The sequence below is a fragment of the Nyctibius grandis genome, chromosome 25, assembly GCF_013368605.1.
Source record: "Nyctibius grandis isolate bNycGra1 chromosome 25, bNycGra1.pri, whole genome shotgun sequence".
NCBI lineage: Eukaryota > Metazoa > Chordata > Aves > Nyctibiiformes > Nyctibiidae > Nyctibius > Nyctibius grandis.
In genome coordinates, this window is record NC_090682.1 from 5174645 (window position 1) to 5193844 (window position 19200).

At 49.5% G+C, this 19200-nt stretch overlaps 1 protein-coding gene across 2 annotated transcripts in view; it reads left to right on the forward strand.

Moving 5' to 3' along the window:
- Positions 1–19200, forward strand: part of NECTIN1 (nectin cell adhesion molecule 1) — a 64119-nt gene that overhangs the window by 36248 nt on the left and 8671 nt on the right. The window contains exons 2-5 of one of the 2 annotated variants that reach the window (XM_068418379.1): positions 9032–9382; positions 10090–10392; positions 10825–10942; positions 14428–14579. In XM_068418379.1, the coding sequence (XP_068274480.1) occupies positions 9032–9382; positions 10090–10392; positions 10825–10942; positions 14428–14579 (924 nt within the window). Of the gene's footprint in view, positions 1–9009; positions 9383–10089; positions 10393–10824; positions 10943–14427; positions 14580–19200 lie in introns of those variants that run through there. The other variant, XM_068418380.1, reaches the window with a different exon arrangement.

Here is a 19200-nt window from a genome sequence, read left to right on the forward strand (position 1 = left end):
CGGAAAGCAGGGGACTTTCCTGCCTCTCAGGGTGTTGCAGGATTAATTAGTTACTGTTTGAAAAGCCTTTTGAAGATGCAAAGCTTTCCATAAATATGCAGACTTACTCCTACAGATGGGGCCCAGGTAGGACTGAAGCTGGTGTCTGTGCACTGTGGAGATCATGAATCCGGGAAGAGGTGAAATCTGTAAAATTAGTTCCCTGCACAGGCACTTGATGATAAGAAAGCTGAGCAGCAGCAGGCTGGAAATCAGGCAGGGCACTGAGTTCTGGTTTATATGCACACAGTGTTCTTTACGACCTGTTGTTCATGGGCAGGAATCCTTAAACAACCCAGACAAAGTTGGGAAGTCTGAGTCTATTCCACTTTCCTGCAGAAATATCTCTAGGGCAAGATAAAACACATTATGAGAGAAATTACAGGCAGCCAGCCGGCAAAGGGTGTCTGTCCATTGCATCTGTTGGGTGCCATGTTTGCATTCATGTTGTTTGCAAAGATTTTTCCTAGTTGTCAGCTCTGAAGTGTCATGAGCCGCCAGAACATATATCACATTTCTCTGGTCACACAAAAAATTGTTGTTTCTATCTTTGAACAAATTATAGTAGAACAGAGCATGGCATTCCCACTTGCAATAGTAGAACACATTTCTGTTTAACTTAAGGAGATAGTGAAATATCAGCAATATGTTAAATACTAGAAGGATAATGGAAAGAAAGCAAGACCATGGTCGGAAAGGTGTGACTGGTGAACATGCATTTGAACTATAGGAAAGTAGGAGTTTTGATCTTCACAAGAATTGCAGGCCTGGCCAATACCAGCATGGTTTGGCAGGGGTGCATTTTTCACCATGTCTTGGACAGAAGGCCAGAGAGTTTGTATCCTTGGGTAATTTCCCATGACCTAGCATCTACCCCTCTGATAAAAGAGGCTTGATTTGAGTGAGGACAGAGGGAATCAGGGGGTGGAGAGGCTGGTGGGGGCAGTCAAATTAGGGCTGCCAGCTCTTAACCCTGGCGCTGAAGTCACACCTGAGTCAGCAGAGTTTCGGCTTTGTCGCGTTCCCATTGTGGAGGCGAGTGAGTCACCGCCGGGCCGAGCCGTGAGAGCTGCCTGGTTTCCTGCTCCCGCTCTGAGCTGTCAGCCCAGGGAGGGAAGGAAGGATCTGATGTTCTCTCTTTCTGTGCCATCAAGTTTATTTTTGTTTTTATTGAATCTCTTCAGTCTCAAGTTCCTTCATTTCGGAAATGAGACTCTCTATGGGTTACTATCTTGATTCCCTCTTCACAGCTCTTCATTAAATCCCTCCTCCTTAGCACCTGGAGAGCTCTAATAGTGAGAATATTTAGCCCTGGACCAGGGCTCCTTGAGCAACATCCAAGGCAACACGGAAGTCCAAGAAAGAGGCAGGGCAGAGAAAAAACTTATGTACATTTGGGGACTCAGCCCATCAAGATAAGGTCTCAGGACAGTCTCAGCTTAATTAGCTTCCCCCTATTAAATGCTTCAGCTTCTTTCCCTTCCTCCACACTTGATTTTCCAGCTGTACTGTTCTTTTCTGCCCTCGCTTCCCCACCCAGCCACCAAATAAGCATTGGCTCTGAATGTGGTCCCCTTTCTCAGTCTTCCCTCTTGTTCACAGGTTAGAGTCTGTAAGCAAGAAGACCCTGGCTTTTTCCTTGTTTGCAAGCAATGAGATGACTCTTGAGAGAAGGGTCTTTGATTTTTTGTTCTTTGTCCACCCTTGTCTTTGCCTGGCCAGCTGCCTGCTTTTCCTAGTGCAGAATTACAATCCTGGCCATATTCACCAGTGCCCTTCCAGAGGAACTAGTGGCTAGGGATGAGAAGAGGCAAGTGGGTGGCCTGGGGTGTAGTGATGATTTTGGAAAGACACAAGAGGGATGGGGAAATTTGTAAGGCTGAAATGGAGGGAGGGCAAGCCAAAGAAACAAGCACTGTAGACCAGGTTGAGAGGCAATCCTCTCCCAGCTTATGGAGACAGGTAGCAGGGGCAGAAGGGAGATGTGACTTAGCTGTAATAAGTTGCACAAGGCCACAGGGGAAAGGAGAGGATAGTCTTCTGAACCCAGGCACTGGACAGGTATGAGTAAGAGCACACAGTGGGAAAAGAGCTGAGGAAGGAGCTACGGTCCAGTCCAAAAGGCCTGGAGGGACAGGCTGCGTGGATGGGAAAGTGGGCCAAGCACTGGGCACTGGTGCACGTCAGGTAGAGGCAAGGGGCAGTCTGGTTCGCTGCTCAGGTGTGGGAACTGGCAGCTCTTGCAGAAGGATTAGCCGACGTGCTTGCGGGGCGGGGCGGGGCGGGCAAAGGAGCTGGCTCCGCCGCGGTGACTGAGGAGCCTTTGTGCTTTGTTGCTGAGCATGAGGTTTCATAGCTTTATTGCAGGAAGGCCTTTCCCAGTGCTGTGTCAGCTCTTTCAGGAGAAGCCCTGCTCTGCCAGCCTTCCTGCTTTTGCCATGGGGCATGTTCCCCTCCCCTTGACTTGGGGGGTGAAGCAAAGCAGGTGTGTGAAAGCCGGGAAAGGTACAGCAAAGAGTGAAAGCCGGGAGCAAAGGCAGGCATGGTTGTTCCCTTCCCACTCCTCTGGTTTGCAGCCCTTTTCCTAGAGAACTAGAAAGTTGGCCACAACTGAGGCTGTTTGCAAGGTTGAAGCACAGACAGCAAGAACTAGTGGTCTAGTCTGGTGTTCATCTCTGCTTTTTGCTGTTTGTTTGATCTGTGGCCGGCTCGCCCTGGCATTTGCTTTTCTTTCATCTATTTCTATGAAGAACACCTAGGACAAACATGGCCTTGGTCTTGTTTGGGGCCTTTGTGTGAATCCCAGTGGTGGCTCAATGAATAGACTTCCCAAACCTTAACAGAGAACAAGCAGAGCATCAATGGATCAAGCGCTTTGGGAAAGATCTTTCATTCAAGTGGATCCTGAGGCTGCTTTGTGCTCTGTTTATCCAAAGAGGAAATACTGCATAGGCAGGAGAAGGCAACCCTGCTTTATCCAAAAGGCATCTCCACTGTCCTGTCCCAGCAGACAGCCAATGAAGGGCTGGCTAGAGACCTCAGTCAATACCAGCCATTGACTAGTTCTCAGATAATAACATCTCTGCTGTTGCTACTATGTGCTGGTTCTGGATATGAACCAGTGACCTAGAGAAAAAAGGCCCCGTGTTTCCCATTTGCAAGCCAAAGCCAAGCCTGTTCTTTCTTTTATGAGAGGGATTTGGATGAGAGCCAGATGGGCCATTGTGCATGCTGCCATTTCTCCTCAGCTCCCATGGAGCTCCCAGCTCTCAGCTGGGGGAAGGAATGCTTGGGCTTGCAGTTTCTCTTGGTGTGCCCCCAGTCTTATCTTGGCCTGTTATCTCTGGCCTTTCACTTTCATGTGCAGCCATGTCACCTGGAGCTATAATCCTGCCACATCTCTTACTCTCTCATCTTCTTTCTAAGGCCCCCTCCCCTTGGGTCAGAAACTCAGTCTTCCTCTTCTAATCCCTTTGGTGTTCAAGCTCCACACTTAAGTGGAGCAGAACTGAATCAGTGCATGACAGAGAGACCTCCAGTGAAAGTCTGCTGCTACAGGAGGTGCGTGTTGGTGAGTCACTGGAGACCACTCCTTCATTGCAGTGGGCTGCAAGCCATTGACTAAGCGGGGTGAGGCAGGAGCTGTGCTCTTTTGGAAGAGCAGCAGAGTACTGATTTGAATGCCTGGCAATCAATACAAAGTCTCTCTGGCAAGAGGAAAGGTATTAACCCCAACATCTTGGCCAAGCGCCAGCTCAAACCTTTGGTTCTTGCCACCTGAAATTCCCCTGCTGGGATTTAGGATCTTCTTTCCCATTTCCTGTCCTGCCTAACACACCTGTGGCTTTCCTTTGGGTTGTTGGAGGCTGGTTGTGTTCTGCTCTGTGAAGGTTGCATTTCAGACCTTGATTTCCACTTAAAAATAGGGAAGATTTGAAAGATGAATTGAGAAATACCAGGAGAAAAATGTATAAATGCTACCAGCTAGAAAGTTTTGAGCTCCTATTCCATCCCATTTTTCCCTCATGGAAAGTTCTTGGAGATCTGTTCCAAAGTGCCTGTGAGGCATATGGGACCATGTACAGGACATCATTGCCTATAGTCAAGGTGCAGTGCAAGGGGCTGTCTCAAAATCAGGTGCTTTGTGTAGAGTGTTTTTCTAGGTGAAGCGTGATGCATTGTTTTGTCCTTGTGCAAGGTCCCACTGCTGTGACCTTCTCCACATCCCCTTCAGTTTAGTTCTAAGTGATGCAAAGACTATTAGGACTGATTCCTCTGACATTTGCATCAGCCATGATATTGCCACACCAAAGGGTGGCTCATCACACTTCTGCCAAGGGCTGTTTCAATGCCTTTGGGGTGAGATGAGTATCAGGGAACAGGAGGGAGAGAAATCTGTGAGAGGCTCAACAGAAGCAAGGTTGTGCAAAGCGGTGTGGAGTTCACATGGTTCTTAACAAAGAGGCGTTGATTGGAGGCTCCTTGTTGTGACAGAGCTCACTAGTGCCTGGAGATCATTTCCAGAGCTTTCTATATGGGGGAACAAGAACCAGATTTGCAAGTGTGGGAGCCTCAATGTAACAGCACCTGCTGGGCTTTTAGGAGAGAGGGTTTTCAGGTTCAAGAGCCACCAGATGCCACTTAATCTGCTCCCTCCCCAGTGCCCCTCACACCCAGGGAGCCCAGACCTTCCTTGCCAGCCCACTGCCTGTGCCGCAGGGCACCATGAGTTCTGCACAGTGCCCCCAAGGCCTTGCATGACCTAGTAAATATCTGGGTTTGGGATCGTGGGGAAAGGCATCAGCACAAACCACTTCAGAGGCCAAGGTGGAGGAGTACGATCATCTCAGAGGTCTCCACTAATGAGGTCTTGGCACCAACATGTCTTTGGCACTCAGCTGGGCCTTTTTTACTGCTTTTGGTCCTCAACAAAAAATAACACCAAGAAACTAATGAGTAAAATGCAGCTCAGCAAGCTTCAACCTATACAGCTAATCCTTCCCCGTGTGCTGGCTGCCTCTGGGAGGTGTCAGAGTGGATTGGTGGGCACTGGGAGATCTGGCACAGAAACTGCAAGTGGCAGGATGTATCCCAAGCCATTTCCCTGCCATACCGACCACACACATCATTCAGCAAAGAAAAGCAAGACGAACCCCAGCACTGCACATGCACATACACAGCCTCCTTAATATGTTCAAGCCTCTCCAGAGGATGATTAGTGATTTTATTTTCTCCTCCTCTCCCGGCCTTGCACGCTCATTGCCATCAATTATCTATGCATTTGCCCTGATGAATTATTGAGTCTGTAACAGTGCGAGGGAAGACCCGCCATCCCAGCTCAGGCACCTTGCAAACAAACGCTCCCCAGAGCGTGACAGCAGCTAGTTTGCCCTCTGGCTTCTGATTTAGGATGGGGAGCATGGGAAGCTGATCCAGCAGCTTGCAAAACCCCTTTACTCCATCTGTTCCCCTTCCTCATCATTCCTGTTGAGGTGCGGGTGCTATTGCCGTGGTATGGAGCAGAGCAATGGGTGCGTTTATTTCCCTGATGAGAGGCTTGGAGAAGTGGAACATGAAGAGTTTACCCTGTCTTGCAAAAGAGCCGTGAGTTATTCAGTCACCTGGAAAGGAAACATGATTTCCGCACAGTGTTTGGGGTTTTTTGGGGTATTTTTTGTTTGTTTTGTTTTGTTATTTCTTCTGCTGGCTTTTTTTCCCTTTTCCCCTGAAGCCTCTAGAAAGTTTGGAATGTGTTTTTGTTAAAGCTGCTACATGTAGAGGCCTGAGTCCCAGCATTGGCAGCATTTTGTTGTTGGCAGGCAGTCCTCAACTAGCACTGGCTTTTTCCCTAGCTGAAAGTCTGACTCTCCACACCTGGGCAGAGGAGGGTTCTGCAGGACCATTCTGGGGTCTGGTTCAGGGTCAGGTTCGTCAGCACCAAAATCTGCTTTTTCTCCAATTTGTGTCCAAGTACAGTCTGCACTGATGCACGGATCCCATGGCAGGGGGAGGGTAGAACTGGGAATTGTTACTACCACTCAAGGTCAAGAAAAATCACTTGTTTTTTTAAAAGGGTCATTCATTAATTTGCAGAGGAATCATGGCGTAAAGAAGGGGCAGAGTAATGATGAAGTGAGGGGTTGGATTGATCTCTCTCGTGTGATATATACCACATTCTCTGCCAGCTTGGCTGACAATATCTTTATTTAAGGGGCACATCCTAGGTGCCCATCCTTGGGCAGTGGTGGCCTTAAGCCTGGCATAGCCTCCTGCGTGCCATGCTCCTCATCCGCACACCCCGTTAGGGACAGAGCGGGCTGTCCTCCCAGCTGCCCTGCAAGGATGACTGCAAGGAAAGCCGGTGGCTTTCCGTCCTCTCCTCTCTGAGGTTTGGCTCATCTCCTTTTCTGGAGGTGCTGGGCCATGACTTCCCACTGTCGTGAACGGGTACTCTTTTATTGGGATGTCGAAAGCCTGGTTCAAAGGGAACCGCTGAGGCCTGGGGCGGGTCAGGGAGCTGGTGTGGGAGCAGAGCCAGCTGTGCCATCGCCCCAGCCCCGGGCAGGCTCTGCTCGGGGGCATGGGCCCTTCATGAAAGAGGTGGGGACCAGTGCTGATGAATCTGCTCTCCTTCAGCCTTGGGAGAAAGAGGAGTGCTGAGCACACCTACAGCCAGGCAGCCGTGAGACGGGCGGCAGGTTGTTCCCAGGGCCTTTGCTACGTGATTGCTTTTGCTCTCCGGCAAGCTCCAACACGCTTTGCGAGGCTCTAAAGGCTTCAGAGCCAGACTGCTTGGCAAAGCTGTTGCTCACCTCTGCAGGTGTGGGCAATTCTGCAAGAGGCTCTCTCACCTCCAGGGTAGAAGGAGCAGCATATGTTGCAAAGCGTGTTGGAGACATCTCCTCACTCCCCATCCGCCCGTTCTTTCCTCAAATCCCAACGTAGCATTATCTAAACCCAGCCCTGCTCTGCACCCAGTGCCCTCATTTCATCAGGAAGGCCGTTGTGGGCCACGGGGTCCCACAGCCCAGACTGGTATCAGAAAAGTGTTCCACTGTGTCTTACTGCCTGGACATCCTTCTCCAGTAGGCCAGTGCCTCTGCTTGGCATGGAGAAACATGGTCCAGCTGTGACTTTATCAGAGCAGGAACCTCCCTTCCTTCTGTTTTTTGGAGGGACATGCATGGCAAAAATGGCCTGGCTACACTGGGAGGGGGAACGTACAACCCTGCCAGCTCAGCTGACAGCCTCTAAGGACTCGATGGCTTCATGCATGCAGGCACATGAGGGCACCAGTGCTTTGCTGTGGCTGTAAGCAGCGCTGAAAAACATTCCTCAGCACCCAGCCGCAATGCTAGGGTGTGGGGCAAACCAGCGCTTGACTCAGGGAAGGGGGCAAGCTCACACAAAGCTCCAGAGACTGAGTTTCGGTCTTAATTGCTGATGACTGTGGTCAGCTGATGGCGTCTCATGGCCAGGCTGGATTGTTGAGGCTTGTCCTCAGGGTCACAGGCTTGGTGTGAAGCGAAGGAGAAGGGGGAAAAAGAAAACCCTTAGATGAGATATGAGGACTGAGATCAGGCTGAGTACAGCAGGCATGGAGTGAGGGGGCAACACGGGAGTGTGCCAAGAGAATGGTAAAAGGCTGTGTTTGGGCGTGACAAGGCTTTTGTATGCCTGCATTTGCGGGGGGGGGGTGAAACTGCAGGAAGGAACCCACTCTTGCTCGTGTTCATGTGTAGAAGTCACAGTGCACGTCTGCCGGGGTCTGTGGATGCTCAGACTGAGTAGTTCAATTTGGCCTTGCACAGGGAGCCTGTTAGTCCCCTGGAAGAACAGGGTAGGGGTGACATTTCAGAAATGCTCTGTCCTCTCAGTTAGAAGATGCTGTCCTGTTTCTCTTGAGATGCATTAGTTTCCCAATCCTTCTCTCTTTCATTACCTTTCATGTTCCTCACTCTTTGTACATCTTTCTTTTTTTATTATCCCTTTCTTTCCTTTACTCTCAGTCTCCCAGAATACATCCAATTTCAGATTCTGCCAGAAGCAGTGAGCAAAACCCGCTTTTCTTGTTCTCACCACCTTGCTTCTCTATTGTACTTATCATATAAATACCGGCTGTATAATTACCAGAGCATTATCTCTAAACATACAGATTAGGGAAAGACACAATGGCAGCCAAAGATGAATTTCGAGGTCAGTCTGGTGGGAGACATTTTTCTCCAGCTGTCAGGGGAGGAATCAACTGAGACAGAATAGCAGTGATGAACGCTAGCCACCACTTTTCCCAAGCACCTTTCATCTTTACTCTGTAGAATAAAGATGGAAGGTTCCTAAATGCAGCCACTTCTGGGGTTTAAAAAAGGCCACAGAAACAATCTAGATCATGCAGGTAGATTGTGCAAGGTGTTGTGGGCACTGCTGTACATTTATTCCTACATGGGAGCTATTGCTACTCTGAAATCTGGACTGTCTTTGCAGCTCATTTAATTACTGATGCATTTCCAATAGAATTAAAAGGATGTCTGAGTGTGCGTTTAGCATATGTTAGGATATGCTATGCTGATAAATATCTGTGCCTTCATATGCCTCCAGACAGGCATGTTCTGTATATTTACAATCACTGATTTAGTGTCATCCAAAGTTGAAGACAAAAGGAAGGAAAGTATTATTGATCCAACCTTGTGCCTTTTGGTGGTCATGAGCCCTAGGTTGGCTGCAGAGCGTTAGGGCTGGTCATAGTGAAGTGTGAACACCAATTGTGGGAGGGAAGGTGTTTATGAACAGGAATGAAGCTGCGGGAGCTGCAAGTGTATGCAGGTAGTTGCAGAAGGTACTGAGTGCCTGTAGCCATAGACTGTTCTTGTATCAGCCATGCCAAGAAGAAGCTAATGGAATAAATAAAGGAGTTCGTGGGCCTGATGTCCAAGAACCGTTCTTTTTTTCTGTCTGAGAAGTACATGTATATTTATGTCTTTCTATTTTATTGCAGGGCTGCAAGCTCAGACTGTCTTAGTCAATGACACAGTCTCGGGGTTTATCGGGACAGACGTGGTCCTGCACTGCAGCTTCACCAATCCGTTCCCCAATGTGAAGATCACGCAGGTCACGTGGCAGAAAGCCACGAACGGCTCCAAGCAGAATGTGGCCATCTACAACCCTGCCATGGGGGTCTCCATCCTCTCTCCCTACAAAGAGCGGGTGACTTTCCGGAACCCCTCCTTCAAAGACGGCACCATTCAGCTCTCTCGGCTAGAGCTGGAGGATGAGGGAGTTTACATCTGCGAGTTTGCTACCTTCCCAACCGGCAACCGGGAAAGTCAACTGAACCTCACTGTGCTGGGTAAGATATTGGACAAGCTTTGTAGTGTGAACCATTGCCTCTGGTTAAACAGATCTGGAGGAACCTGAGACTCATGTTCTGGGAACTCAGAGCAAAGGTGAATCTTGGGTGTAAATTTTACCTATGATGACGTTTCAAGTTGACTGTAAAGAGGTGCAGAGCAGGGAACGCAGGGTAGGTGGTTCACTGAGCTATCTCAGGAACGCCTCTTCCTCTTTCCAGGCCTCAGTTCCCCTGTCTCTTAATGCAGGTGCAATAACAGTGAGCTGTTCCCTAACTCCACAGGAGTGGTGAGTTTTAATGAGTTGGTGGCTGTCAAGTGAACAGAGAGAAAAGATAACAGAGAGATCCTAAGCACAAGTAGAGCTTGTCCATGGAGTTTAGGGTTGTGAGTGAATAGACCTCACCCAAGGTCTACATGATTCATTTGCTCTCCGATTTTAGCTTCTCATTCTAACATAGGGCTGAAAACCTATGGCAGGAAAGGATTGACTTTCCATCATGTATCTGTGCATCTAGGGCACCTCCACCATTCTTTCCCCAGAGTAGGTTGCTGGCAATTTGCATCAGATTCACCACAAGGTCTGTCACAGGCTCAGTGGTGCTAGATGTAACTTGGGCTGTAGTAGAGAGGATAGCATTGCTTTTCTAACCATCCTTTTGTACCCTTTTCTTCTCCTCCTCCTCCTTTTTGCAAATCCTTGCAGCCAAGCCCACAAATCGGATGGAGGGCACCAAGCGGCCACTTATCGCTAAGTCTGGCAGGACAGAAAAGATCTTGGTAGCTACCTGCACCTCCTCTAATGGGAAGCCCCCCAGCACTGTCACCTGGGACACCAAGCTCAAAGGGGAAGCAGAGTTTCAGGAGATCCGGAATAACAATGGTACCATCACAGTGATCAGCCGGTACCGGCTGGTGCCGAGCCGGGAGGCCCACCGGCAGCAGCTCATGTGCGTGGTCAATTACCAGCTGGACCGCTTCACTGACAGCATGACCCTCAACGTGCAGTGTAAGTGAGCGTGGGCAGGGCTGGGGAGCAATGCTCCATGGTCAGTCCCTGGGGTGGGTGATAAAGTCTGGCAAAAGAGGATTTTTCTGAAGGGAAGATGTTGGTCTGGTGGAGGGGCTGAAGTGGGGGGCTGCTCTGTTTTTCTGGAGAGTGAAAACTGAAGTGACCCCTTGGAGTAATCATATGCTTTCTCTTTTTCACACCTTGTTTCTCTCTGCCTCTGCCATGTCCCTTTGCTCCTCCCCTTCTCTCTCTCCTCCATTCACCCTCTCTCACATTCCTTGTCCCGTAATCTTTTCCACATTGAAATCTCTCTCATTCTCCCATCCTTGCCCCCTCATCTCTTCCTGTCTCATTTTCTCCTCCTTCCTTTTCCATAACTCTTTTCTCTCCTTTTCCATCCTGCTTTTCTATCTTTTCATCCCCCTGCAGATGAGCCAGAAGTCACTATTGAGGGCTTTGATGGCAACTGGTTTCTCAACCGGAAGGACGTGAAGCTGATATGCAAGTCTGATGCCAACCCCCCAGCTCACACCTATGAATGGAAGCTGTAAGTGCCTACAATGCTTCTGCTCTCAGCAGCACATATGATCTTCGAACAGGGCCAGGCAATCTCTGTAGAAACCTCAGTCACCCTCTGCTCAGTCAGGGCTCAGTCCCATTGCTGTCAGTGGTGTCACTCCAAGGTAAAACCTGTGCATGTGCAGGGAGAGTTGGACACTTGTAGTTGCTGTAGCTATGCTCCTGCAGAATAATATTCTGCCCTGGTGATGTGAAGCAGCTGAGATATGACAAGGTGAATAATTTGCCCAGCACCACTAAGTCCTTCAGTAGCAGAGCTGGAAAAGAACCCAGGATTTCCCTTCCGTAAAGGGGCACAAATAGCACAAAATTCATCTGCGTGTGAAAAAGCCTTTCCCTGAAATCAGCCCCAGCTGTAAGCAGGAGCTCCCCTTCGGAGTGCTCATCCCCATGCGACTGACATTAAACAGAAGCAGTTCCTTGTCCTCCAGGGTTTCAGCTTTTGGCTGAACACACTAAAAGGACTGAAAAGTGAGCGAGGGGCGTCTGGGGAGTCAGATGGGAATTGATGCAACCTGAGGTGTTCTCTCTCCCTCTCTTTCTTTTCTGTAAGAACTCATGTAGCTTTAAAAAAGAAAGATCAAATGGATCCTTTCTTCTTTTCAGCTGGCATTTGTCATCAGGAAAGAGGCTCTCAAAGTGGCTTTGCATATTCTCTCTCATTTCGCTTCCCAGATCAAACTGTTCACAGTGAAAGTCTGAAGAGGATTGTTTTTCTTGCCTTTTTTCTAGTTCTCTTCCCCAGCTCACTCTCTCTGTTGGTTCTGCCAGTTCGACTTAAACTCTGCGGGGGCACTCTGGGTTCCTGACAACGCTGCCAGGAAAGTGTTATAGGCAAAGAAGCCCCATGTGGCACCCAGGGCAGAAGAGATGGCAGGTTAGGCTATCTCTGTGTAGCAGGGCTGGCGAATTGAGCTGAGGTGAGCCTTGTGAGATGCAGCTGGGGACAGGCGGCAGGTTTTCTCTCTGCTTTTGGGCAAGTCATTTCATCCCTTTGTTCTGCTGTTGCTCACACGTGGGGCTGGAGGCTGAGCACTTGCTGAGCTCCTGGGCATCAGGCTGGCCATGGCAGGAGCTCTGTCGCTGGGTACAGACACAGCCAGCAGCACAAGCAGCCCCGGATCACTGTTAGGCAGTCTGCTCCTGCTGTGATAGTGATGCTGAAGGCAGGCTGAGAGCTGAAGCATGGAGTAACTAGGTGCCAAATGTCTCAGCCGGGTGATGTTTCTGTAGCCCAGGGCAGGGAAGAGGGTTAGCTACCAGCTAGGCTCAAACATAACAGGGGATGCAGGTGTCTGGGCTGAGCGTGGCGCTGCGTGACTGAGTCAGTTGCACACCTGGTTTACACACTGCGCTGGTCACAAATCCAGCTCTGGCAGAAAGGATTCTTGGGAACAGCACATCTTTGAGCCAGGCATTGAGTTGGTCCCTATGTGCTTGTGTGATTGATGATTTTTATTTTATTTTTTTTAACCCTGGAAAGAGTTGTTTTCCTATGGATTCTCTGTGAGCTGTATGTCCATTTGTCTATTTTAGCCTGCCAAGGTTTCTTGACTTACAGCTAAGAGGCTGGGAGCATCAATACTTTGCTTTGAGAAGGAACTGTGAGGAGAAAAATGGAGAGAGAGAAAGCACAGAATTAGAGTACGGGTTTCTAAGCCCGATGGCACTGCAGTCTGATTCCCCAGCCTCTTCCTTTTTGCACGCTTGGCTGGTCAGTTAGGACTGAATATAGGATTATTGACCTGAGAGAGGATGGAAAGGAAAGATGGAGTGCAGCTGGAGGTAGGGAGAATGGAGGCGGAAGAGGAGGAAAGTAGAGAGTGAGAGAGAGAGCAAGTTAGTCTGGGGGAAATAGAGGTGGAAAGGAAGGAAGGAAGAAAAAGCTGGGGCACACAGTTTCCCCCTGTCTCTCTCACCCCAGACTCCTGCTCTCCCAGTCTTGGCCCCAGGCTGCCTGTGAGCGGGGCCCTGCAAGGAAGAGGCACACCAAGCAGGTGGGATGAAAGCCTGATATCAAACTGATTCCTCATTTCTTTGGCTGGGCAGCCACAGAAATAGCTACCAGCATCTTTGTTTTATCTATGTGCTCTTATGTGCTGCTTCCCCTTCCTGGGGGTCAGGAAACTGCTGATGATCTTTTGCTCCTGCCTGGAATGTAGAAACCAGCCATGCTTTCCTCTTATTTGGATGGTGATGAGCAACAGTCAGGGGAGCTGTTAGAGGAAGCAATAGCCTTCTTTAGCATCCCACAGCACAGTTTTTACATGTGCCCTTGTCTGTGTAGATTCAGGGCCCTAATTCACCCATAGGCAGAGGACCAACGTTAGACTATTCTATTCTTCCATCAGCTTTGGGATCATTGGCCTGATGTAGCTGGGAAAGACTAATGTGTTTGCTGTACATATGCGCCTATGTGTAGTATAGACATGCAAAATACGTGTATGCGCATTTAGGCACTTCTTTACAAACGTAATTATACCCCCATTATTCCCTTTTGTTTCTTACAAATTGCTGACAATACGTGCACACTTTTGTTGGGAGGAGGGGAAATAATTACTTGAGTAATTTTTAATTGCCTAAGAGAAGTAATTACTTTACTTTGCTTCAGTAATTAAGAATAACCAGGCCATGTGTGTCTTTTCCTAACACACAGGGGGGTTTTTATTTTTATCTGCCTTTGTTCATTTATTCTGTGTATCTCTAGACTTAGTTTTGCATTATTCCAATTTCACCTTTACCTGATTATTCTGACATGGACAGGTCATAGATGGCAGAGCTCTAAATCAGCACTGCTTTCCTCGAGCTTGAGTGGCAATTAACACTGGCTGATCAGCTGCCCAGGAGAGTTACATGGGCAGGAAGCTGGAGTAGAGCAGGGTCAGGCTGGTGTCCCATTCCTGTGTTTCCATCAAACGGAAAGTCAGGGATGGAGGAACACTCTGCAGATGAGCCTGCTAGAGGTGAGCCACCCGAAACAAGAGAGTGACCTGGCCATCTTACCCTATGCTTGTACCTACTCAGGGATTGTACTGGAAAAAGAACTGCTTTAAGGCTCTGAGTCTATTTTCTGGATAGGGGAGAACATAGACTGAAAGTACTTCACATCCTGTTAGGATCCAAGGGGCTGTCTGTGACCCAAATATGTCCAATCTCCCTTGTAATCATAAAGAAGGGGGAAAAAAACCTCGCAATCCATGTAAAGAACCTGATTATCATCATGCAGTGGATTTATCCTGGAGACACTCTGCTGACGCTTTCCTGTAATAACGCTGTCAGAGGGTTTGGTTTCAAGGCTGACTACATTAATGGGTATTTTCCAGCCAGCACCACCAGGTTCTGGACCTGCCCAAGGGCAAGCACAGAACCAGCATGTCAGTGTCACCTCTGCAATACTGCTTGACCCTACTGAGTATCTTCTCTGGGGTCAACCATCATCTTTGTTTCCTCTAGGCCAAACGGGACTCTGCCAGGGAGCGTAGAAATCCAGAACAACACCATCTACTTTAAAGGGCCTGTCTCCTACAGCGTGGCTGGCACCTACATCTGTGAAGCCTCCAACGCCATCGGTACACGGTCAGGCTTGGTGGAAGTCAATGTCACAGGTAGGAAAACATTTGGTGTGCTTTGAAAGAGAGAAGAGGAGGAGGAGGTGGGGAGAGGAGAGTGTGAGCGGCTGACAACTACCAGTCAGTTACATCTCCTTAATGTCTGTCTTAATCACCAGTGTCTCCTTCTAGGGGTGGGGAGTTTCATGATGCAAAGGGAGTGGTGATGTTCTTTGCTTTGCACTTGTTTTGCACTGGTTTGGCTTGGATTTTTTTCTCTGTTCCTCTTGTTGTCTTTTCCTTTCTTGCACCAAGGTACATTCAATTTGTTTCCCCCTTGTCTTCTGCTTTGGATTCAGAGAGATAATTGGATGTGTTAAAAGTGAAGACATGTCGGGGAGGTATTTGTTAGAAGGTAGAAGAAGGAGTAGGATGAGGATATAGACTGCCACTGAGGCAGTAAAGCATGAGATGGATGAGTCATTTGTTCAGGAGGATGTTTGGTGTTTCTGATGCTGGGCAATTCTCATGATTTTTCATTTGTGCTCCTTCCAATGCCATGTTGGTCTGTGCACTTGCTCACCTGGTTGACACAGATTACCGAGAGGCTGTGAGCACTTGAGTGGCTTTGTCTGGGCTCCAGAAAGAAATAACATCACAGGATGCAGCCATTGGGAAGCGATGCTGTGTGATGTCATATGGGACAGAAGGAATTTGACAACGTGCAAATCAATGTAGCCACGGGAGTGAGGAAAAGACGTGGATATGCTTAGGTAGTGTCAGGGAGAGAAAGTGATGTCAAGAAATAGGTGAAACAGAAGAAATAACATATGGCAATAGCCTGATTTCAGAGAGACTGTCTAACCTGAGAGTGATGAAATGGGCTTCTCAGAGGGGCTGAGCTCCAGCCCCCTCCCCCCTCTCTCTACAGTGGTAAGTGCTGAGCAAGCGTAAAGATGAGGCCCAGGCAGCTGACCTCCTGGAACTGGCAATAACACTGTGTTTGGCACCCTCACCACCTCAGTTCCCCTCTTCTGTAATGGTGGGTAAACCAGGCTACTCTTCTTCTATCCAAGTGCTTGGAGGTCAATGGAGGGGATGTGCTAATTAGATGCTAATTACCAAGTATTTATTTATGATCATTATCACTGTAGCAGGCCTTTAATTCACACCTCCTGTCCTGGATCCCTGCCTGCTGAGTTGTTCCTGGTGTATGTTTTTCTCTGGGGGATTTTTCATTTGCCAGGGAAAGGCACCAGAATAACAAAGCCCTTTGTTCAGGACAACTGGTGCAGCACCCACCCTGCCCAACCACCCGAAGCCAGGGGAAGGTCATGGCCAAAATCTGTTCAGCTGCTGGCCATTTCATGGGAGTCACCACCAAAGGCACTGTGTTTCTGGTACGGGCAACTGCCTGGTACAAACTGAGCAGACTCGCTTCCCATCAGCAGTAGAAAATCACCTCACACAGTAACTAGCACCTTGAGTCACATTTGAAGCAGTCACCAGAGGGAAAAAGCCTCCAAGCTCAGTCCCCAGTCGCAGAGAAGAAGGTGGGATAGATATTGCAGAAGACTTAGAGAGGAACAGGCTCCCTTCACCATGTCTCATTTTCCATTTCTGCACAGCCATTTCTTGCTGGCGTTCTGTCTACCCACCCAGCCCGTATCCCTTGCACTGTCAGGACACATGTTCCCAAACACCAGATACAGCCCTCTCCTCAGATTCCCTGCTGCCACCCGCCAGCGTTCTATCTGTCTCAGTGCCACAATAGCAGCACAGCCCGGGCGGGCTGCACCGACTCGCCTACACGGGCACGGGCTCCTTTAGGGACCAGGGTCTGTGGGTTCCCCCTCCGGGCTTCAGTACATGTCTCCCTTTCTGGCGGTTTTCCAGGGGACTGGTAGAGCATCGTTCTCGCACTCGATCTGGCAAGGGAAGCAGGGACTGGCAGGATTTCTGGGGAATGACTTTGGGTTGATGTCTGCCTGCCTGTAATCTCAATTTATTCCCAAAGGTCCAAAACTGTGGGGTTGAGGTTAAATGAGAGGGAAGGAGGGGCACACCAGCAACTGCCTCACTAGGAGGGATTAGCAGCCAACCTGTTAGGCCAGGGCTCCACCACATAAAAAAAAACGGTTTTAATAATTCATGGAATCTGAATATGTTTATCCAGCTCTCCCTAAGGACCGATTAGGCCAGTGCTAGGGAGGGCTCAGCCGTCCTCGCTCAGCTATTACAGGTACATTTGTTTGGGTCTTGCAGGCAATTTAGGGATTGTCAGTGGACCACGAAACCTCTTTCAAGAGCTGCATGCAATAAATGGAGTTCAATCTAGTGAGCAGCCAGCCTTGGGAGAAAAAAACAGAAGGCTGATGCAGAGAAAACCCTGCAGTGGCTTTCCCCCTCCCATCTCCCCGGGTACAGACCTCATCCCTCCTGCCACCCAGCATCCTCCCAGCCCTGGCCCCAGAGAGGAGGAGTGCAGGGCCAGTTCAGCCCCCTCACAGGGAGGGCGATTTGTTCAGGGGGAGAAGGCTGAACGCTTCTATCAGAGTTATAGCGCATTAAAGAGATTGATAAGTGGAAATTTAATATTTTATTCCTGCAATCTGTTCCTATAATAGCTTCTCCTGCCTTGCAGGACCTTTGTCAGTCGCAGCCAAGCCATGTAGTGCGACATGTAACTATTTATTACAGGCGGTTGGGTGACATAATAAAAGGCTGTGGTTATAGACTGCCTGGGCCTGCATGCGTGTCCCTGTGTGCCTGCACACGGGTGCGGTGGTCCTGCACAGAGAGGTGGTCATGTACATACACACATATGTGTGACCCCAGTCTACATCCTGGCACGCAAATGGGCCTCCCACATGCTCGTGGCTGCTTTAGGCAGGAGTTCATAGGGCCAGGGACTAAAGAGGAGCAAGCCTGGGGGGTCTGTGTGATGCTAATCTTCCGGATGGCGGGTCGGAGCATCTGCTGCACCCTGCCTGATGGCATCCGTGCCAGCGGCCCCTCGGGAGCAGCACTTGACTGACAAGCGATAGGTGACCTGGCAGAGAGATTAAAACCTGAGACACGTTTGGCACCTGGCCTAAAAGCCGTCACACTCTGAAATGCCAGTGGCAGCTGCTGAACTTCTGGATTAGTTACCAGGGGTTTTTGCACCCCCACTGCCTCCTCTTCCCTCCACCCCACTCTGCCTGAGGAGAGCAGAAATCCCTGGTAGGGAGAGGAAAGGTGGGAGCCCTTGACGGCGGAGATGGGCATGCATACGTGCAAGGGCTGGTGGAAGGAAAAAGGACAGCAGTGCTATGGGCTTCTCAAATGGCAGCTGTGTCCGGGCTGAGGCATATACAGAGGTACCGCCCTGTCTTCACTCATGTACACGTCTGTAACACCGCGGGTCAGAGTCCTGGGGTAATGTGGTGTGGACTATACTGGCAGGGAAAGTTTGCTATCAGCGATCTGTCTTGTAAAAAAAGCCATGTGATCCCCACAGTGTTTGCTGAGGCCATCTGGGAACTGGGAAGCTCCATGAGCCCATTGACTTTAAGGTTCCTGCTGCTTGCCCTGGCTAGAGCCAGCCAAAGGCCCCCCTGCTTCCCAGGGCAGCGGGAGTTTGGTCTTGCAAGGCAGAAGGGAATCCAGAGCCTTCCTCTGGAGGAGCTTCATGCAAGGAGCAGCTTGGGCTGACACATGTCCAAAAGGTAATTTCTCAAGGAGTTTGACGTTTTCCTCAATGCCCATCGAGGAAATCTCGGCTGGTGCTGGGTTTTACCCAGGCCATTATGATTGAAGGGAAAAGGATGGAAATGTGACCTCAAGAAAAAATGTGTCCGTAGGAAGTAGTATCTTGTAAAGTATCTAAGTAGTGTGATGAGCAGAAGGGCTTTTGAAAGCTGGTTTCCTGTGGATCTGCATATCATAGAAGAATTATTTGGTGTATAAAAATATGTTTTTTCTGATCTGGGCCCTTCCTGCCCTTGGGATCAGCCTCTTGTCCCTGTGGGCTCTCTGATGTCTAATGAGGTTTAGCTCCCACCTCTGCCAGGAATCCCGCTCCAGCTCTCTCCAAGAGCTTTATGATAGCGATAATTTTGGCTCATTCTTCTTCTGTCAGATACCACTGAAATCAGCCAGCAAGTTCAAAAAGCATTAGATAAGGGACTGATGGACAGGCAGGATGATTTGCATGCGTCTCATTTTTATCAGAAACCAGCCACTAAAAGAAAGATGTGATTTTTAAGATGTATATTTTGGAAGGCACTCTTGCGATGGGGAAGGCCTGGTTTGTCTCTGCAGTGGCAGCCCTGCTATGCCCCAGGTGCTGCAGGGAGAAGGCAGGAACTGGGCAGGGGGATGGAGGGGATCAAAGGGCACCTGTGGGCTCAGCCCGGTGCCAGAGCGAAGCCCGGGGCGACCCTCCGTCTCCCTGCGCTCCCAGCTGCTGCCCCAGAGGTCCGGCTCCTGGCACAGGGACAGGAAGCTGGGCTGAATGCAACAGCTGGCAGAGACGGGCAGCGGGCAGATAGGGTTGCTGCCTTAATTCCTATTCATACAGAACTCCCTCTTTTTATGAGGGCTGGGGGGTAGCAGAAGGGGGGGAGGCTTTTTATGCTGGCATTAAAGCCTAGCTTGTTCCCCCTCCCTCCACTCTGCTGTCTCCTGTTTCTCC